Below are 20,908 nucleotides of genomic sequence, written 5' to 3' on the forward strand. Positions count from 1 at the left end.
TCCCCACTGTGACCCAGGTTCTTGCATGAAAGGTGAGGTCTGTCGGCTCCCAGATGTTTAGCAGACAGAGCCGTGCGTCTAGGGTGAGGGTGGTATGAAGAGCTTGGGCCATCGTGCGTATTACCCGTTGCCAGTAGCCGACTAACAATGGACATTCCCACACCGTGTGTATGAAGGTCCCTTCTGCCCCGCAGCCCCTAAGGCAATATGGATGATCCGCCCTGTGCAGCTTGTGAAGTAATGTACGGGTGTAGTAGATTCTGTGAAGAAATTTTAGCTGCACTAGGCGAAATTTAGATGATATGCCTGCTTCACGGGGGGATGCCATGGCTGCGTTCCAGTCATTGTCATCCAGGTTACCCACTTCCGCCATCCATTTGTCCTTCAGTTTCCCCAGTGGATCAGGCATATTGTTAATCAGCTTGCGGTATGTCAGCGATGTCGCCCCTTCTTGCATGAAGTCAGTAAGTAGCCGATCCTCCAGAGGGGAGGATTCGGGCAGGGGTGCGTCTGGTGAGATCGCTGCCTGTAGTGCGTGTCGGACCTGGATGTATCTGTAGAGCTCTGTGTTCCCCAACTCATATTGGTCCTGCAAAGTGGCAAATGAGATCACTCCTTCCCTCGTCCACATGTCCCCCACCGTGGAGATGCCGATGCTGTCCCATTGTGCGAAGCCCTTGGAGCGCCGCAAATGGCCCAACGCCTTTGTGTCCCACAGGGGTGTAAGTTTCGTTATGACTCCATCCCACTTCAACTTTGCCTGCGCCTTGTACCATATGCGGACTGTGTGTTTCGTAGGCCCCGTGAGTTTTGCCGCCACTCCACGGTGATACAGTGGGGCCAATAAGGTGTTGGCACCCAGTTGTGCCCTGTCGGCCTTGTACGCTGGGTCTTCCTGCGGGGCATGTATCCATTGGTTAAGGATTTTGAGTTGGGCCGCCCAGTAGTACAACTGTACATTCGGGAGGGCGATGCCCCCGTCGTACCACCCCCTGTTCAGTTTAGTGTGGGAAATGCGGGCTGGCTGGTTGCCCCATAACAGGCCCGAGATTTGCGCCGTTATTTTCTGGAGGTAGCCATCCGGCACCAGATACGGGGCGTTCTCCAGCACATATAGGAAGCGCGGCAGAGCCATCATTTTAAATAGTGCTGCACGGCCAAGGAGTGTTAGGGGGAGATCCTTCCAATGTCGCACGTCTCCTCGGAGACGAGCTAAGGGGGGTAGTAGGTTGAGGCGTGAGAAATCTGCCTCTTTACGGGTGATATGAATCCCCAGGTATTTAAACGACGTGTGGGCCAGTTCCAGTGGGCAGGAATCCGGGAGAGGCGGGAGTGGGCCTCGCAGTTCAAAAATGGTGGACTTAGCCCAGTTGATGGTGTAACCCGAGATTCGCCCATGAGCCGTACATAGAGCCAGGAGGTTAGGGAGACTCTCTTCCAGGTCTGTGAGATAGATCAGCATGTCGTCTGCGTAGAGGGACACTCTGTCCTCCCATAACGGGGTCCATTGTATCCCTTTCAGGAGTTGGGTGGTACGAATCGTAACCGCCAGTGGTTCTAAAACTAAGGCGAAGAGCAGGGGTGAAAGCGGGCAGCCCTGTCGAGTGCCTCTGCCTAGGGGGAAGGTGTTTGAAATATGGCCGTTGGCCGTCACCTGCGCCACCGGGTCCTTGTACAGCATTCGGATCCAGGAAAGGAACACCGGGCCAAAACCCATACGCGTGAGTACTGCAAAGAGGTAGCTCCATTCCACCATATCAAACGCCATCTTGGCGTCCAAGGAGAGGATGGCAGCCGGTTCTTGCAGTAGTGGAACTCGCGCCAACACGCCATGCACCCTGCGGAGATTTAAAGCAGTGCTGCGGTGTGGCATGAATCCGGACTGGTCCGGGTGGATCAGGTGTGACAGAGTTGGCAAGATCCTGTTCGCCAACACTTTGGCAATAATTTTGGCCTCCGGGTTCAAAAGGGAGATCGGCCTATATGAGGTGCATTCGTTGGGGGGCTTACCTGGCTTCGGTATCGCCACAATAGTAGCCATCCGCTGATCGAGCGGCAGCGTTCCCTGTGTTCTAGATTCCTCGTACATATTGAGTAGGGGTGTGCTTAAGGATTCGGCCATGACTTTCAACCACTCAATGGGTATCCCGCTGGGGCCCATCGCTTTGCCTGGATGAAGGGCGCCTATGGCCATCTGGATCTCCTCCACCGTGAGAGGTGCGTCTATGTCCTCGGACATCTCAGGTGTCAGCTCTGGCAAGGGAACATGGTCAAGGGCAGTCTGCACCTCCCCCTCCTCTACCACTATCTCTGGGGTGTAGACTGAGGTGAAATAATCGGCGAGGACGTTTACTATCTCATCGGGGCGGGTGTGGTTGTTGCCCTGTGGGTCCATAATCTGCAAGATGTTCTTCCCCCTCCCCTGTCTTTTGTCTAACCATGCCAGCAATTTACTGGCCTTGTCTCCAATATCGTATACCCTGTGCTGTGTAGCCGCAATGTCCGACATCGTGACCCTGCGCATGTGATCTGTGAGGCGGTGCTGGTGGATCTGGAGTTCGTGAAGCGTGTCGTCAGAGGGGTTCGCCATATGGGCCGTGTTGGCCCGCTCTAGGCCTAGTTCTATCTCGAGGGCCTCCCGCCTGTGCGTCTTTTTGTGATTCGCTATCACTGCTATGGCCTGACCCCGGAACACTGTTTTATACGCCTCCCACAGTATGGAGGGGGAGGCCACCGAGGATTGGTTTTCTTCGAAGTACTGTTGGGTTACCTTCTTAAGATCCCTGTTAATCCGGGGCACTTTGAGGTAGCCCGGGAAAATCGGGAATAATCTGCGCCGCGCCATGGTCGAGGTGGTGAGTGTCAATGTGAGTGGCGAGTGATCGGAGACCCCCCGTGGTAGTATCTCGGCTTCGGCTATCGTAAGGTGACCATTAATCAAAGTGAAGATGTAGTCTATCCTGGACAGGCTATTGTGTGTGGCCGAGTAGTATGTGTATTGTTGCTGAGTAGGGTGCAGAGCGCGCCAGACATCCACCAACCCCTGTGCAGTCAAGAATGTCTGGAGCCTGTTGGGCCCACCTGCGTGCGCACGTGGGGGAAAGCGGTCTTCTGAGTTTGTGAGTGCCATGTTGAAATCCCCACCTAGTAGTAGTTCCCCATCAGGGAGTGTTAGCAGGAATTTGCCCAGATCCGGCAAGGCCTCAGAGTGTAGTGCTGGTGGGATATAGACAGAAACTATATTAAAGAGCTTCCCCTCCCACTGGCCATGCACTGCCGCGAATCTGCCATGGTCATCCGTTGCTGTAGACTTGACGATGAACTTGGAAGATTTTTTCTGCAGGATGCCGGTACCACGGGACCCCGAGGTGAACTCCGCATGCACTACCATATGATAGCCTCTCCTATCCAGGGCCTTCGTGGCCGCTCCCGACAAGTGTGTCTCCTGCAGGAGAATGAGAGCCGGGCCCCGTCTCCTTATCCCCTGTAGCACTAGCCCTCGCTTGATCTTATCCCCCAGGCCCCTCACGTTCCAGGACATGACAATCAGTGAGTTCTTCGTGGTTGGGCTATCTGTTGCAGCCATTGCTAGTCTCCCAATCAGACCTCCCTGCGCCCCGAGTGTGCCAGTATTTCTTGGTTACATAGAACATGCCTAGATACTTAAGTGTGCATAGAACATAAACTTGTAGGACCAAAAAGTCCCATAGAAAAAACTTTTTCAACTCTTCCCCCCTCCCTGCCCCCCTGCTACACGGACTCAAAACTGCCCGCCCCCCCAACTTAGCAGAGTGCATATCCCATCCCCAAACCAGTGTACTTGAGCGTTGGGGTGAGGGACTCTCCGCAGCCGGCAGTCTCTCATTCACACCCCCGGAGGCCCTTCACCCAGTGTCCAATGGCGGGAAGCGCTTCACAGCTTAATAGTCTCAATACTGAAGTATGAATGAATTGTCCCCAAGCTTTCATTGTTCCTCAGTCTCGTCCACGCCGCCCTCAGCTCCCAAAGAGTCACTGTTGTCCGGCCTCCCGCCGGAGGCCTGCGAGTCTCTGCGATGGCCGTCGGCCCGATCCTTTCTGGAGCGATTCGTCCGTCTGCGGTTCTGACCCGGTCTCCATCCCTCGAGCCATTCTTGCACGTTTTCGGGGCAGTCGAAGAACCAGGTTTTGTTCTCCGCTACCACCCGTAGTCTTGCGGGGAATAACATGGAATACGGCAATTCCCTGGACCTCAGTTCCTTTTTCACGTCGAAAAACGTGCGTCGCCGACGGGCGACTTCCGCGGTGTAGTCGGGGAAGATGGCAATGGTGGCGTTCTGGATCTTGAGGGGAGGGGAGGACCTGGCTGCCTGTAGGATTGTGTCCCGGTCACGGAAGTTAAACAGACGTGCCACTATGGGTCGCGGGTTAGCCCCTGGCTTCGGTTGGCCACCCGGGACTCGATGGGCCCTCTCCACCGAAAAGAAGTTGGACAGTCCCTTTGGCTTTAGTTCGTTGGTGATCAGGTTCTCTACAAAGAGATCCATCGCCTTCACGCCTTCCGATTCCGGTACCCCTATAATGCGGATATTGTTGCGCCTGGAACGCCCCTCCTGCTCATCCAGCTTCTCCCTGAGCATTCTATTGTCCTGCGCCATCTTCCCCATTTCTCGCTGGAGTTCCGCGACGTCTTCCACCAGTGATTTTGTGATCACCTCCATACTCTTGACCTTCTCCGACATTTTGTGGAGGTCTGCTCTAAGTAGGGTGACGTCCGTGGAGATTCCACCAACAGTTGTTTGCAGTTGTGCCAATGCTACCATGACGTCGTCCAGCGTGGCCTTTTTCCCCCCAGGGGAGTCGGCTGTTTTACCGGTCTGTTCCTTCCCTGCCGGGGATCCGGTGGGCTTGTCGGAGGTGAAGCGATCTATGCGAGTCTGTGTGACGCCGCCCTTAGGGCCCTTCCCCGCCATGCCGCCGAAGGTTGTGCTCCTCGTGCCCCTACGCGCCAGGATGTAGGGACCAGTCCGATACAGCAGCGAACAGGTCGGGCGAGCTTCTTCGGGGCGGGAGGTGCTCCGTAGGTCGCCAAGTGCGTAGCGACGATCAGGTCACAAGATGGCGGGTACTCACTCCGTTGTCGATGCCCAGGCTCCCGGCACTTTAGGAGACAACCTCCGATGCTGTCAGGATTCCAGCGGTCCCCCCCTTGGGCACTGCTTCCTTGATTTGCCTGAGCCGCCGTCTCCGACCTCCTGAGGTTTGGTCGAATTGTTGAGGCCACCACCGCGCGGGCACTTCCGGTCCAAGTTCTCCGGTCAGGATGCACTTCCGGCGGGGTGAAAAGCCAAGGAAGGTCCCGGCTCTGGAGGTGTTGGCAGGCCGGTCGGAGGCTTCGACGTATCTTTGGCTACTGACGTCGGATTTTCTTGCTGCTTGTCGCTGCTCACTCCGCCCGGTCCTGGGATCCGGTGCCTGCCTTTGGGGCTTGAAGTTGTAACGGATTTTGTGTCGGATCGACGAAGAGGCCGCTTCAGCCGCGGAGCTCGTCCCTTATGCTGCCGCCATGATCGGCTGCTAGCCACGCCCCCCCTATTCTGGGACTTTTAAACCCATACGTTATTTATTAATGGAAAAAGCCAGGCATCGAGTTGGGTGGCACAAGCAATTCCAGTTCACACTTTGTACAGAATGTGTGCATAAATGCATATGAACGGTCATCATGTATGTATTTGGGATAGTACAGGGTATTACAGGCAAGAGCTGCAGCACAGAAAGTGTAAAGCATAGTCCATCTTTAGAAACATTCATTTTGTTGATGCTAATAAGGAATGTAATGACATTTAGTGGGGCCGCCCTTAACCAGCAGGCAGCTATCTTGAAACTTACCAAATGGTAACTATCCTGGTAAGGTTAAGAAACAGCCTGCCAGTGATAAAATGCTACTACAAGTCCTAGAAAGCACAAGAATCGTGGTTAATGATCCAGGACAGGCCAAAGGTGTTGGTCAGACAAGAAAATGCCACTTAACACACACCTCATGAGGCCACCACCCTCCAGAAATACAGATACTGCATTCTGCACAAAGATGTTATAATACATTGAACCTGCAGCCATTTATATTCACTCTGTATTGCAATCATATCATTATATGACCATTGTCATAACATGTACAATTCACCTCTTCCACTGCATTGCATGCAGTTAAAACGGCTGTCTGTTGCATTATGACAGGTCTGTGCAGGACTGGGATATGTTGCTGTCCTGCCTGGCTGCCCAGTAAAACACTAGTCCACGTCATAATGTGGGATAGCTTCCAGGAACACTGTGTACATTTCATTCTGGTGCTTATTACCGGGTTTAATAGGAGCTGCAGACTTAAACACCAGCATCTGCTGAAATTGTCACATTTTCCTCAGCATATATAAAACGAACTTGTTTAGCGAAACAACAATGGTGGGGGGTGCTGGGAGTGAGCCAGCACCTGCTAATGATTTTCAAAAACAAGATTATGTCTCCTCTCTAGAAATGCATCATAACATATGCATCGTTTTTTAATAAATTCACTTTATGTGATCATTTCCATTGGGGGGCGTAAATAGCTCAAACTCGACCCGAAGGTATCAGAGCGCTTTACATGAACACCATTTGAGTTACATACAGACACATTAATTTTGCTATTCACAATGAGATTAAGGGCCAGATGTAGGAAGCTTAATTCCGGTCGGTAACAGCCGAAATTACCGAATTTCGGCCGTGACCGATCGGTATTGGGCACTTGGGATGTAGGTGGCCTAAATTGCAAAATCAGTAATTAACCGAATCGGTATTTTAAGGAATCTGTAAATTACCGATTCCCTAAAATACCGAATCGGTAAATTACCGAATTTGCAATGTAGGGAGCACTTAAATGAGTGTTTTTCCCATTTTAGGATTCGTTATTTACCACCAACTATAAGTTGGTGGTAAATAAGGAATACCTTTGAAAATGCAAATCAGTGCATTTTCAACTGTGCCATGTGGCAGACATATATGCCCTTAGGGCATGTATGTGTGCCACATCTGCACACAAGCACGATTCAGGGGTGCAACAGGGTGTCAAAGTGACACCCTGGCACCCTAGAATGTGTCTCCCATTTTACTGAATCGGTATTTACTGATTCGGTAATTGCCATTCATTCCTATGGGCCTCCAGGCGTAAATACCGATTTGGTAAATACTGAATCTTACTGATTCGGTAATTTTTACAGAATTGTTTTCCACATAGCATTTTCCGATCCTAAAATACCGAATCAATAACATTTGGTATTTTAGAATCAGTAAATACTATTTTCCTACATCTGGCCCTAAGTGATTTGCCTAGACTCACAGGATATTGAGCTTCCCTGCTGACACTCAAACCCGGTTTCCCAGCTTCAAGGTTGACCGCTCTAGTCATTAGGCGAGTTAACATTTTTAATGCTTGCAGAAGAAGGTGTCTCACAAACCATCAGTGCTTGCTTCACCAGGCTCACCAGGGTCCACAACTGCATCAAAGCTGAGCAGGATTACGACAATCTATAGGGCCTACAAGGAGACCTCATCATCCAGGATCCACAGAGGCCAAACCGCTAACACTGCGACTCCCAACACCACTCGTGGCAGTGGTGTCACTGGGAGAGGCCCGCCAGCGGGTGTATATGACATGTCTAATTGTGCATATCCACTAGTCCTTGCCACGACACCCACGCCCAGCAGAAGTGCTAGAGCTGGGAGGTACACCAGGATTTACTAAAAGCCCTTCAGGACCTCTTCAGGGATTGAACGCGCTGATAATATGCAATAATGCACTGCCATGATGTCTCCTAAAGGGCCTCCCTACACCAAGTCCAAAGTGTTGATTGAATCACTCTGACTAGCTGCAGCACTAGTTCTTTTTGGAGGAAAGTATCAATTATTTAGTGATGCTGCTTTGTGTTAAATGACACCTGAATCAGAACCACCAAACCGCCCAGTGATCAGAGAGAAATGTCACCAGTCTAGCGACAGGAAATAGGGAGAGGTTCCATAGGTGGCAGTCAATAGTTATAAAAGAGTTTAATCGCCCTACCCTCCTACCTGGTTCTTGCAGCTTACTGCTCCTTCTCAGGTGGAAAGAAAAGCCTACTTCAATGCTATGGGTGTTATTTCTGCTGTATCAGGAAACCAACCCCACAATCTCTTTGAACACCTCGGCATATAGCAAAAAGTAATTGCTTAAAAACCATATAGCTTTGGTGGCTTCCTCAGCGTATGCAAACTCAAGTCCAGTAACAGGCACTTGGCAGCTGAGGAGGTAAGCCTGATACATCAGAGGCAGTTTACATGCAATGTGTACTGTACAAACCATGGAATTTCTTGAAACCCAGGACAAAAGTAGTGGCGGGGGCGGGTGGGCGCACTCATGGTCATGCATACTACAATGCATATAAAGTGTCAAATTGTGATATCGGGACGATATATGCACAATCAGTCTAAACACCACAAGGCAGATTTACAAGCCCCTTGCGCCACTTTTGCGTCACTTTTAACATGGGAAAAGTGACGCAAAAGTGGCGCAAGGGGCTTGTAAATCTGCCCCCAGATCTCCAAAGAAATGTGGAAGACTATACTGCAAGTGAAAGCTGACGGAAAGTCTGCCCCTTCTTAAACCTACTACAGCAATACTCACAGTAGTCAGATTAATACAGAAGTGTCAGTGAGTGCACGCTTTGTTTTCCTTCCACTATGCAGCATGCTTTCAGTTGGACTGGTAAGGTGATGTACGTTTAGAAATGTCACACCCTGTGGGGATCCGGACACCATATTAAAATGTGTTAGATTAATACAAGATGCGTAGTACTTGGCAGGGCTGCCCAGGGAGGGGGTATGCAAGGTATCCCTTCTTCATTGTAAAAATGGGGAAACAGATGGCAGAAGAACTAGCAGAAAAGGCAAAACGGATAGTAGAAAAACAAGCAGGAAAGGCAAAACAGAGGGCAGAAAAATAAGCATGAAAGACAAAACAGAGGGCAGAAAAACTAGCTGAAAAGGCCAAAGAGGGAGCAAAAAAACATGCAGAAAAGTAAAAATGTAGGGCACAAGAGCGACCAGAAAAAAGCAAAACAGAAGGCAGAAAAATAAGAACACAAAGGGCAAAACAGAGCAGAAGAGGCTAAAAGAGTGGGAAGAAAAACAAGCAGAAAGGCAAAACGGCGTGCAGAAAAACTAGCAGTAAAGGCAAAACAGAGGGCAGAAAAACTAGCAGAAAAGCAAAACAGAGCAGAAGAGGACAAAACAGACGACATTCAGACACTTACACACCCACTCACAGATCCACTCAGAGACTCACGCACCCACTCACAGACCCACTAGAACACTCATACAACCACTCATAGACTCATGCACTCAACTCACTCACAGACTAAATCAGACACTCACACACCCACTCACAGACCCACTCAGAAACTCACACACCTACTAACAGACCCACTCAGAGATTCATGCACCCACTCACAGACCCATTCAGAGACTCACACACCCACTCACAGACTCACTCATGCACTCACTTACATATTCATGAAGGCACTTTCAAACCCACTAAAATGCTCAGACGCCCACTCACAGACTCACGCACTCACTCACACACCCACCCAGTGAGGCACTTAAACAGCCACTCCCAGATACAATCAGACAATCACACACCCATTGAGACACTCAGACACTTACTCACACACCCACTGAGACACTCACTCACAAAGGTTAGAGGTTACAGTTACAACATAACATTTAAAAAACTTTGAAATTTACTTAAAGAAGCAAATGTTACAGGGACTTTATAGTTAGAAAATAACATTTAAAAACCATAGAAATTCTGTACAAAAAGCCTAAGGTCACAGGGGCATTATAGTTATCAAATAACATTAAAACTCCATTGAAATTCACTGGAAAAACCAAAGGTTACAGGGACGTTACAGTTAGGAAATAGAATTAAAACAACCTTAGAAATTCACTGAAAAAACAAAGGTTAGAGGGATGTTATAGTTAAGCCCAGATTTCACTCATACAAAACAATAGAAATTCAGCAGTTATATTTACCTGATCTAACTATATCTTGCGCCCCTGTAATGCACTGCTTTTGACCTCACATATTACATCACTCATGACATGGTCAGTGATATCACTGATAACATCTCAAATGACATCACTGATGACATCATCCAGTGATTGTGGCTTTTTCCCAAACGTTTCTGAGTGTTAAAGATATATATTAAGATACTACAGAAGTTTAATGAGATTTACAAATGCTCCTGCTGCTTGGCAACAAACTTGTGACCTGTTTTCCTGCTTGCAATGATGCAGGCAGGTAAACAGAACCATATATTGCTCTTTCCTAGAGGGAGCAGCTTAAATAACTGCTCCCTCCGGGTCGTGCACCCTGCAGGGAGTCGGATGGGGCTGTGGGTGCCCTGGGGCTCCCACCATGGCTCCCAATGTAGAGCGTGGGGGGTGCCCCAGGTGGGCACCGATGCATCCACCTATTTAAAATGCAGGACCTGGGGATGTGGTAATCGGGCCAAAAATATGTATTTATTTTGAAGGTCTTATATAGCGTGAACAAGATCCTTGCGGATATCAGAGCGCTTTACATTACGTCAGGCTGGATATCCAAACGAATAAATGTAGGCACCTCAAAAATACATGACAAATAGTGCAAAGTGAGGCAGTAGAGTACAGGAACAACATATAACCGTTGAGTTAGGTTGCGGTCAGATAGCGTGCCTAGAAAGTCTAGAAGGCCCCTTGTCGAAGTATGGGTTAATGGTAAGGGAATGATTAGTCTCCAAGATTCATTAGTCTATGATTAAGTGATTTTTGCCATGAGGAAAGCATTCAGTCTGGTTTCTGGGGGAAGTGAATTCCATATCCTAGGTGCCATCCCAGAGAAGGTTTGTTTATATGTGTTCTTCCTGTTGAATATTTGAGGTTTCAGTAGCAGGTTCTCAGCACTTCTTGAGGCTCTTGTCCCACCAGAGATCGTCAATTTCTGTGCAAGGTAGCTGGGTGCTTTGTGGTGTGAGGCCTTATGGGTCATGCACGCTATTTTTAGGTGAATTCTGGCTTCAAGTGGTAGCCAGTTCAAGGCTTTTAAGTCTGGGGAGATATGTGAACTTCTTTTCGAACCAGTGATGAATCTCGCTGCTGCATTTATTGAGGCACTTAGGGGTGCTGTTGTAGCTTTAGGAAGGCCACACAGAGATGCACTTCCATACTCCAGCCAAGGGATAACTAGCGCGAGGCTCCCGTCCCCTTTCAAAAAAGGCCAGACCTGGGGATGGGGTCTCAAGGTCCTGAGAAGGCTTGAGGAGGGGGGCTGGCAAGCCCCCTATCGTTTTAAAAAAGGTACGACCCCAGAGTATGGGGTCCCAGGGCCTATAAAGACTTGGGGTGAGGTGCCCACAGCCTCCCTCCCCTTTTATTTAAATTGCAGCCCCAGTGTCCCAGGATCCTAATTAGGCAGAGTGAGGGGGAAGTGGCCCCCCTCTGTTTGTCAATTACTCCGCCCTAGATAATGGGGTTTCCGGGTCCTAGTAAGGCTTGGGGGGGCAGCTGCACAATCTTTCCCTTTTTAAAAATCAAATTTGGTCCGCGGGGATGAATAAGATTTCCGGGGCCCAAAAAGGATTGCAGAGGGGTGATACATTCCCCCTTCCCTTTTTAATTGGCTTTGGATCGGGGAGGAGGTCCCCGGGGCTCGATAAGTCTTGGGGTGGGGGCCATGCACCCCATCCCCTTTTATATAGAAAACAGTTCCAGGGTCAAGGTCCCAGATGCCTATGAAGGCTCGGGGAGTGCAGCCCCTCCCTTTTTTAATTATATTTGCCCTCAGGAGATGGGGTACCGGGGTCCTACTAAGGCTTGGGAAGGAGGCTGCACTACCTCACCCCTTAGATTTTGTATTCGGTGGATAAGATCTCCGGGCCCAAGAAGGCTTCGAAAGGAGGGATGTTGCACACTCCCCTTTTTATTGAAACTGGCTCCAGAGGATGGCATCCCCAGGGCCAATTAGGAGTCAAGAGGCAGCTGTGTGTTCCCCTTTCCATAATATAAATGATTTGGCACCATGCCACGTCCCCTTTCTCCACCACTCTGCAAACACACCTCCTGACACGTTCTTGGGTGGGGAATTAAGTCCCCTTGAACCCTGAGGGTCTTTGGGGGCCAACTAGCCCACCATGTACCTCCAGTAAGCTTCACACAGCTGGATTGATGAGAGTGGTCTGAGGCCATACCCCCTTTTTACACCACTGTGCAAACGCGCCTCCTGGCGCACTGGTGCTTGAGAGATAAAGTCCACATTAGTCCTAAGGTCCTCAGGACAAAAGAGGACCTCTTCGCCCCACTAGCAGTGTGCCAAGAGGCCCGTTTGCAGAGTGGTGTAAAAAGGGGCATGGCCTAGGACCACCTCTCAGCAATCCCACTGTGTGGGGCTTACTGGAGGTACCTAGTGGGCTAGTTGGCCCCTAAGGACCCTTAGAATTCAAGGGGACTTAATCCCCCAGCCCAGAATGTGCCAGGAGGTGTGTTTGTAGAGTGGTGCAGGGAGGGGGCGGAGCCTCAGCGAGATGGCAGCTTTTTTTGTTAGAAGGGGGCTGTGTGGCCACCCTTCTTTCAATATTTTGTGGGCCCTGGGGACCCCATCCCCCAGGGTGTATGACATTTATGGAAAAAAAACTGGAAGGAGGCCGAACTGCCCCACTCCCGAGGCCAATTTTGGCCCTGGGGACCCCATCCCCTGGGGCATTGCCACATATTGGGTTTTTTATTTAAAAAAATATTTTTAGGGCCGGGCCGGTCGGCCTCCCTCCTGAGGCCATTATTGGCCCCAGGGACCCCATCATCTGGGGCATTGCCTCTTTTTCTTTTATTTACACGGGAGGGGGCCACATGGCCCCCCTTCCCTGGGCCAATTGTTCCCCCGGGGACCCATCCCCCGGGGTCTGGCCCCATTTTGAGGACTGCGGGGGGAGCCTTAATGACCCCGCGGCTCCAGACGGCTCCTAGTCTCCTGCGGGAGCCGGCATTGCCTTTGGACAAGGGGAGCTCATGACATGCAGCTCCCCCTGTGACATTGCTGGAGCCGGCTCTGGAAGTGGCGGTCCCCAGGGCCATCTAGGGCTCCTGGAGTGGGACCACGCTGCCCTTTCCCAACTTATTTAAAGCCCGGGGAGGTGGTGGTCCCCGGGGCAGTGTGGAGGGGTAGGATCCCCCCACACTTAATATTAATATTTGAAGCACCGGGAAGATAACGGTCCCTGGGCTTGGAAGGGCCCATGAGGCCCCCACAATAACTGAATGCCCCGGGGAGGTGGCCTTCCCCGGGGTAACTTGGGGGAGGCAGGAGCCTCCACCATGCATTTTATTAAAAGCCCCAAGGAGGTGGCGGTCCCTGAGGCTGCGGTGGCCGACGCATATATTTGGCATATTGCCCCCAGGACCTGGCCAACCCAGTGGCTCATTAAAATAAAGAGTGGAAGACCCCGCTTCATTTGTTTTTCAGCAGGATTCCGGAATCCTACCGAAATATTTTTTACAAAAATGCTTTTTTTGGCCCTGGGGTCCCATAGGCCTAGGGGGTCGGTGTGTTTCTACCCTGCCACCTTTTCTTTTTTTTAACCTTTTTTCTTGTGACTTGGTTCTACTGAGTCACAAGATGTCTGTCAACACTCTTTGGTTTGATTGTTGGCAGCCAATCAGAAACAAGCTCGTGATCTGGAGGGTTCAGCCAATCAGATTTCACAATTCTCAAATATTGATATCTGTAAATATTTAAATATCTCAAAAACTACTGAGTGCATTTACACCATTTAAAAAAAGCGTGTGTTCTGGGTTAAAAGCTACTTTTTGGACACATTTGGTGTAATTCCGTTCAGCAGTACGGACTGTAGCTGTGTCTAAAGTTTCCTATGAAAATTAACATGGAGAAAACATGTTTTGGGACCCCCCTTTTTTCTCAGCCCTCCGCTTCATGAATCACCCTGAAACTTTCAAGACAGCAGCTGACCTGAGCAGGCCATTAGTTTTGAACATTTCGTGAAGATTCGCCAAACTATGCCAAAGTTATTGGCAAATCAAAAAACGCTTTTTCTATGGAAACTAGGTCCTAACTATAACTACCTACTGGCGACCGCCAGTTGGTAAAAGATTTGTTCTATTAGGGTACGGGCATTTTAAGGGTTTAGGGGTTGGTAAGGGAACAAGCTGGTAAGGGTAATTATAGGGTTTGAGTGGGTAAGGGTATTGGACGTTAAGGCTATTTTTAGGTTAAGGTTGGTTCGGGTATTGGGAGGTAAGTGTATTTTTAAGGTTTAGTTTTGGGTAAGGGTATTGGGTGGTAAGGGTACTTTTAAAGCTAATGGTGTGTTGGGGTATTGGGTGGTAAGGGAGTTTTTAGGGTTTACTGTTGGTAGGGGTATAGGGTGGGTACGAATACTGGATGGTAAGGGTACTTTTAGGGTTCACGGGTGGGTAAGGGTATTGGGTGGTAAGGGGATTTTTAGGGTTTCGGAGTGGGTAAGAGTATTGGATGGTAAGGGTGTTTTTAGAGTTTAGGGTGGGTATTGGGTGATAAGGGTGTTTTTAGGGTTTAGGGTGGATTAGAATATTGGGTGGTAATGGTATTTTTAGGGTTAAAGGTGAGTAGGGGTATTGGGAGGTAAGTATGTTTTTAGAGAAAGGGTGGGTAAGGGTATTGGGTGGTAAGTGTTTTTTAGGGTTTAAGGGTGGGTAAAGGTATGGTGTGGTAAGGGTATTTTTAGGGCTTAGGTGGGTAGGGGTATTGGGCAGTAAGGGTGTTTTTAGGGTTTAGTGTGGAAGGGACATTGGGTGGGATGGATGTTTTTAAGGAGTGGGGTGGAATAGAGTATTGGGTGGTAAGGGTATTTTTAGGGTTTAGGGATGGGTAAGAGTATTAGTTGGTAAGGGTATTTTAGTGTTTAGGGTGGATAGAGGTATTAAGTGGTAAGGGTGTTGTTAAGGTTTAGCGGTGGTTATGGGTAGTGAGGTTATTTTTAGGAGTAGGTAAGGGCATTGGGTGGTAAGGGTATTTTAGAATTTATGAGTCAGTAAGGGCAGTGAGTGGTAGGGGATCTTTAGAGTTTAGGGTGGGTAAGGGTACAGGGGTAAGGGTGTTTTTAGAGTTTAGGGGTGGGTAAGAGTACTGGGTAGTACGGATATTTTACGGGTCTGGGGGTGAGTAAAGGTGTTGGGTGGTGAGGCTGTTCTTATGGTTTAGGGATATGTAAGAGTATTGGGTGGTAAGGGTATTTTTAAGGTTTAGGTTGGGTAAGGGTATTGGGTGGTAAGCATATTTCTAGGGTTTAGGTGTGGGTAAGGGTACTGGATGGTGTATTACGGTTGGTTGGGGTATTGTTTGGTAAGGATGTTTTTAGGGTTTAGAGTTGGGTAAGGGAATTGGATGGTAAGGGATTTTGGGTTTATTGGGTGGGCGAGGGCATTGGGTGGTAAGGTTTTTTTTAGGGTTTGGGGGTGAGGGTATTGGGTGGTAAGGGTATTTTTTGAGTTTTGGGGTGGTAGGGATATTGGGTGATAAGGTTATTTTTATGGTTTGGGGTGGTTGGCGAAGGTGTTTTTAAGGTTTATGAGGGTAAGAGTAGTGGGTGATAAGATATATGTAGAATTTTTCTAAGCCCATGCTTGACTAATCACAGTTTCCAGACAGCAGCTGCAATGAGTGGCAAACTAGTTTTGAAAATGTTGTGAAGGTGCATCAAACGGAGCTAAGGGTATTAGCAAAACAAAAAATGCTTTTCCTAAAGAAACTAGGTTGTCACTATAACTAGCTATTGGCGACCATCAGTGAGTAATTTATATACACACATTTATAAATAGATATTTAATATATACACTTATAATAAAAAAAGTGTTTCACTTACTTGATGTATACTTCTATTTTTGTTGTAAAGGTGTCCGTGGAAGGAATAAGTGTGGTAAAGACTTATGTTGTTAAGGCATTGCATGTGAATGACTGCATGGTTCTGCTGTACATCAAAATGTTAAATTTGTGTGAGAGACATATTACAATGGCATCTATTCAGTATGCGCTTGCTCACTTTAATGAGCAGCTGAAGAAACCCATTCCTTAAGGAGTGTGCTGATGAGATAACACAGTGTGGTGTGTTGTTGGTTGTAGCCTGGAATATCAAAGTAGGGAATACTGAGATAGTAGGATAGGCTTCCTATACTTAGCTCCTCATGTTTGTACCTTGACAATATATATATATATATATATATATATATATATATATAGATATATATATATATATATATATAGATATAGATATAGATATATATATATATATATATATATATATATAGATATAGATATAGATATATAGATATATTTTTTTAAATATGCAGATGTGGAGTTAAGAATAGTAAAGCTATACTTACCTATACATACTTACTTCGAGATGTATGTACCTTGCTAAAATATATATTTTCAAAGTATGTGGATGTGGAGTTAAGAATAGTAAATCTATACTTACCTATATATACTTACCTCAAGTGTGATATATATATAAATGTGTATATATATATGTATATATATATATATATATATATATATATATATATATATATATATATATATATATATATATATGTATAGTATATTTTCAATGGATGAAGATGTGAAGTAAAGAATACCTCCATATGTATGCACCTTGACAGTAGATATATAGATATATCTTCAAAGTATGCAGATATGGAGTTAAGAATAGTAAAGCTAAACTTGTATTATATATATATGTTGTTGAACTTTATATTGAGAACAACAAAATTAATACCACCTTGCATAGAAAACCCACGTCAGGCAATGCCACTTTGCATGCTACTAGTATGCATCCCAGACACACAATAGCAGGTATTCCCTATGGCGAGATGTTGAGATTAAAAAGAATCTGCAGCTCTGCATCTGATTTTGAATCTTGCCTTAGGGAACTTACTACACGCTTAAAAGCTAGGGGCTATTCTGAAGCGGTCATTAAATCTGCCTACACTAAATCTCTCTCTCGGCCGAGGGAGAGTCTGTTCACAGACAACATTCATGAAACATTGATCACTCCTACATCTGAGCTCCCCACTACTTGTCCACGCATGATCACTACTTACAGCAAGGAGGAAAGGAAGATTAGAGCCATCCTCAACAAAAATTGGCCCATTGTGCTGAGTGATCACGTGTTGAGTACTAAATTACCTGTAGCCCCATCTGTTACCTTCAGGAGAGCTAAAACAATGGGGAACTCACTTGACACACCTGCCCCTGAGCTGAAAGCCAAAGTACCCTGGTTAAGACCCACCAGAGGTTTCTTCAAATGTTCGAGTTGTAGGGCTTGTAACTTTGGCATTTCCACGACACGTTACAACACTCCTTTCAGCACTTTACCTAAAACCATCCAAGGTAATTTTTCATGTAAAACTGATTATGCAGTTTATGTTTTAACTTGCACCTGTGGGCTTAGGTACGTGGGCAGTACCAAGCTCCAGGTGCATGTCCGCATTTTACAACATTTGCGGGCTATACTGCATAATGATTCAACTTATCCAGTCGCAAGGCATTTTAATTTATTCCATAACAAAGACTTATCTTGCCTTAATTATTTCGTGATCGGATCTGTTCCAGTGTTGAGAAAAGGTGGCAATAGAGAGTTGGCACTTAGAAAGTTGGAATCACGGTTCATTTTAGAGCTCGATAGTCGTTGGCCCAACGGGCTCAACAACATTGAAGAGTTACATCATTTCCTAGAGTAACACATTAGAGCCCTTCCAACGCAAAGCCACCGGTCTACCTTCATTACATTAATATGTATTTGTACCACAGCAGCAGTTCGCAAGTTAGGTTCCCTATTTGCGATCTGCATCATTACAATGCTTTGGTCTTAGGAGTTTATGCTGATAGTATATTTTCATAGTATATTGTATCTTGCTGTCCTTTATCAATTTTGCTCTAAATGTTTTGTATGTTTCGTGTGTTTTTTGTATGGTGCCATATATGAATTTACATATGGGATATAATGCTTTTTAGATATATACCCATTTTTAATGTTTACATAGCAATTCTTTTTGATACTAGTTTTTATTATATGGGATTTTTACATCGTTACTATTTATGATATATATTGCTTACTAGCTCAGGGATCTGAGTTTAGGATGCATTTATATTCTGTTTAGTATATTCTAACCATATGATAATGCGCTTCTTCCTGCATAAGAGAAATATAATTCCTCGTATTCACTTTTTGCACTTTATATAATTATTTGCACTTTTTCGATCTATTGCTGCTATTTCAATTTTGCTATTTTGCACATGATAACTTAATTCCTTCTATTGTGATATGATGGTTTTTTGATCTTAAATCACTCCAACCTTCAGGCATTATGCTATTTTGCACTACTAGGATTTATTGACCTAATTTTACTTCTGGATTTTAACCTAGTTGTATTGTAGTGTGGTAAGAGTGTTTTTAGTCATTACTCTCATCATTGTTGGATTTTTAACCAAAAACTGTATTTTTCATGTGCATTATGCTTATTTTCTTATGTGTCAGCAATAGACTTTCCTCACTTTTTATTCTTGACACAATACTGGAGGTTACCACCAGGGGGTGGTAACGGAGGAGTAGTAATGCATAAAAAAAGACAGTGAATGTTTAGTTAGTCGCAGCGTGATCAAGGGTACTTGTACTCGAAACGCGTCGCTGATGGTTCCGTGAGAGACTAAATAAAACTACATCTTGCTGATTTCCTGTGGTCCGTTCCTTTTCTTTGTTGGCGTGGAGGCGTGGGTCCCGAGCGCAGAGCAAGCGAAGAAGGATATCGAGTGTTTTGCATATATATATATATATATATATATATATATATATATATATATATATATATATATATATATATATATATATATATATATATATATATATATATATATATATATATATATATATATATATATATATATATATATATATTACATATATTATATAATTTTGCCCGATATTCTTCTACCTCGATATTCCCTACTAAACATTCCATGCCTCCAAGGTGTAGTTGCTGCTTCACACCCAAATTTCTGGCCTACTGTTCAACAATCATCGAGTGCCGTAATAATGGAGTAATGTATGGACCTGTCTAATGTGTATCTATGTTCTATCGTAGGAGGCTTTTACCTAAGATGGATAGCGAGGACGAGTTACTACGTCTGTGCCGACAGAAGGAAAAGGAGTTGGAGGCTCTACCATGTCTTTACGCTTCAGTGGAAGTGGAGTCTTGGGGCAATATTGACGATCTTATAAGAATTATCAAGGAGAAGATAGGGGAAGAGCAGCGTAAGATCGTCTGGATAGATGAAGACCAACTGTGAGGCAAAGTGAATGAGTAAATAATGCGGACAATCAAGAGCAGCAGTAACAGTAAGCAGTAATAGAGCTGCCAGTCTGGGGTTTAAAAAACAAAAAAACTATGGACTGTCCTAGTACTCAGGACCAGTGAACCACAGAGAGAAGACAGAGGTGTAAAATTGCCGCTACCTGTGTAGGCTTTTGACTATTCCAGTATGGTAGGTCCATGGTACTCACAAAAAGCCATACATGTTGGTGAAATACAAACTGACGGCAGAATGTGCTCAAGATGTGGATCCGGAGCGGACAGTGGTGCCGCTTCCCTCAAGCCAAACAGTGGTTCATGTAGAAAGCTTGCAATCTGTATGGCTGACCAGACATCAAATCAAAGCCAATATATGAGGGAAAATAAACTTTACAGTCAACTGGAAATTAACCTATTTATTCTGCTCACTTTGACTCGAATTGTGCAAACCGGAGAGACAACGCAATCTAAGGATGAGAAGTCCTACTATTCTGACACTTTTGAGTATGCCAGTCATGGTAGAAGGCCAATCAGTGTCATGGGCATTATGGGTGTGTGTGTGTGGGTGTGTGTGTGTGTGTGTTGACGTGTGTGTGTGTAATGGTGCCAGTGTGTGCTTGTGTGTGTGTTGTCGTGTGTGTGTTGACACGCGTGTGTTGGTGTGTGTACACCTGTGTCTGTATATGATTGCTCTCGCATTAACTTTAGATAAAGGTTGTGTGTCTGTATGTGTGTGTTTGTGCAAGCACATTGCAGGATGAGTTATTGTACGTATTTGCTTGAACATCCACACTAGAGATTGTTTCATGTAATGTGTTTGTGTGTTAACATGAAAAAGAGTCATTTCCTTGTCTGGATGAGATTGCCAACATTGCTTTACAAACTGTTCTTCTTCTTAACATTGTGCTGTGGCCTCAAGTTACTTCTTTAAACAATAGCTGCTCAAACACTTGTCCTGCTGTCTAAGTGTCACACCACTGCTTTCTTCCTGTCTCTTCTTTGTTCTTTTGCTGATTGCTTTTCTTTGAGAGCGGCTCTCTTGAAGGACAGATGAATTCTGTTTTTCTCCCACTTTGTTATTACCTGTATTTTTTCAGGACACCGTTCAGAGGCGAGTTGGAAAACATTAAACAGCCAATGTGAAACAGATTGGATGTTATCGCAGGATATCTATTTTCATGGCAGCCAGTTTCTGCCTTTTGTTTTCTCCTTCTTTTAGACACTTGATGCACAAATAAGCACTGTGGTGGGAAGAGGCAAGGTTGCAAACATGTCAAGGAAGCGGCCGTCTTGTACGTCCCCAGCAGGCCTGTCCAGAGGCTTATCTGCCAGTGTGAAATTGCTCGGTAAACTAAACTCTTTTGCACCTATTTTATCACCAACCCTGAAGGCTACTGCCTGCAGATCGATAGGGGCTATCCAGAGAAATCTGACCCTTAGGTATCCACAATTCTTAATTTGTGACAGGACAAGTGCTGGGGACACAGGGGCT

At 46.3% G+C, this 20,908-nt stretch overlaps 1 protein-coding gene across 4 annotated transcripts in view; it reads left to right on the top strand.

The window, feature by feature from the left end:
• CARD11 (caspase recruitment domain family member 11) overlaps window positions 1-20,563 on the top strand; it is a 663,926-nt gene extending 643,363 nt beyond the window's left edge. For all 4 annotated transcript variants that reach the window (XM_086940703.1, XM_086940702.1, XM_086940700.1 and 1 more), the window contains exon 24: window positions 19,210-20,563. In XM_086940703.1, the coding sequence (XP_086796829.1) occupies window positions 19,210-19,414 (205 nt within the window). In that variant the 3' untranslated portion in view covers window positions 19,415-20,563. The remainder of the gene's footprint in view (window positions 1-19,209) is intronic.
• Window positions 20,564-20,908: the final 345 nt, after the last annotated feature.

The sequence above is a fragment of the Lissotriton vulgaris genome, chromosome 10 (genome assembly GCF_964263255.1).
Source record: "Lissotriton vulgaris chromosome 10, aLisVul1.2, whole genome shotgun sequence".
NCBI classification, from domain to species: domain Eukaryota; kingdom Metazoa; phylum Chordata; class Amphibia; order Caudata; family Salamandridae; genus Lissotriton; species Lissotriton vulgaris.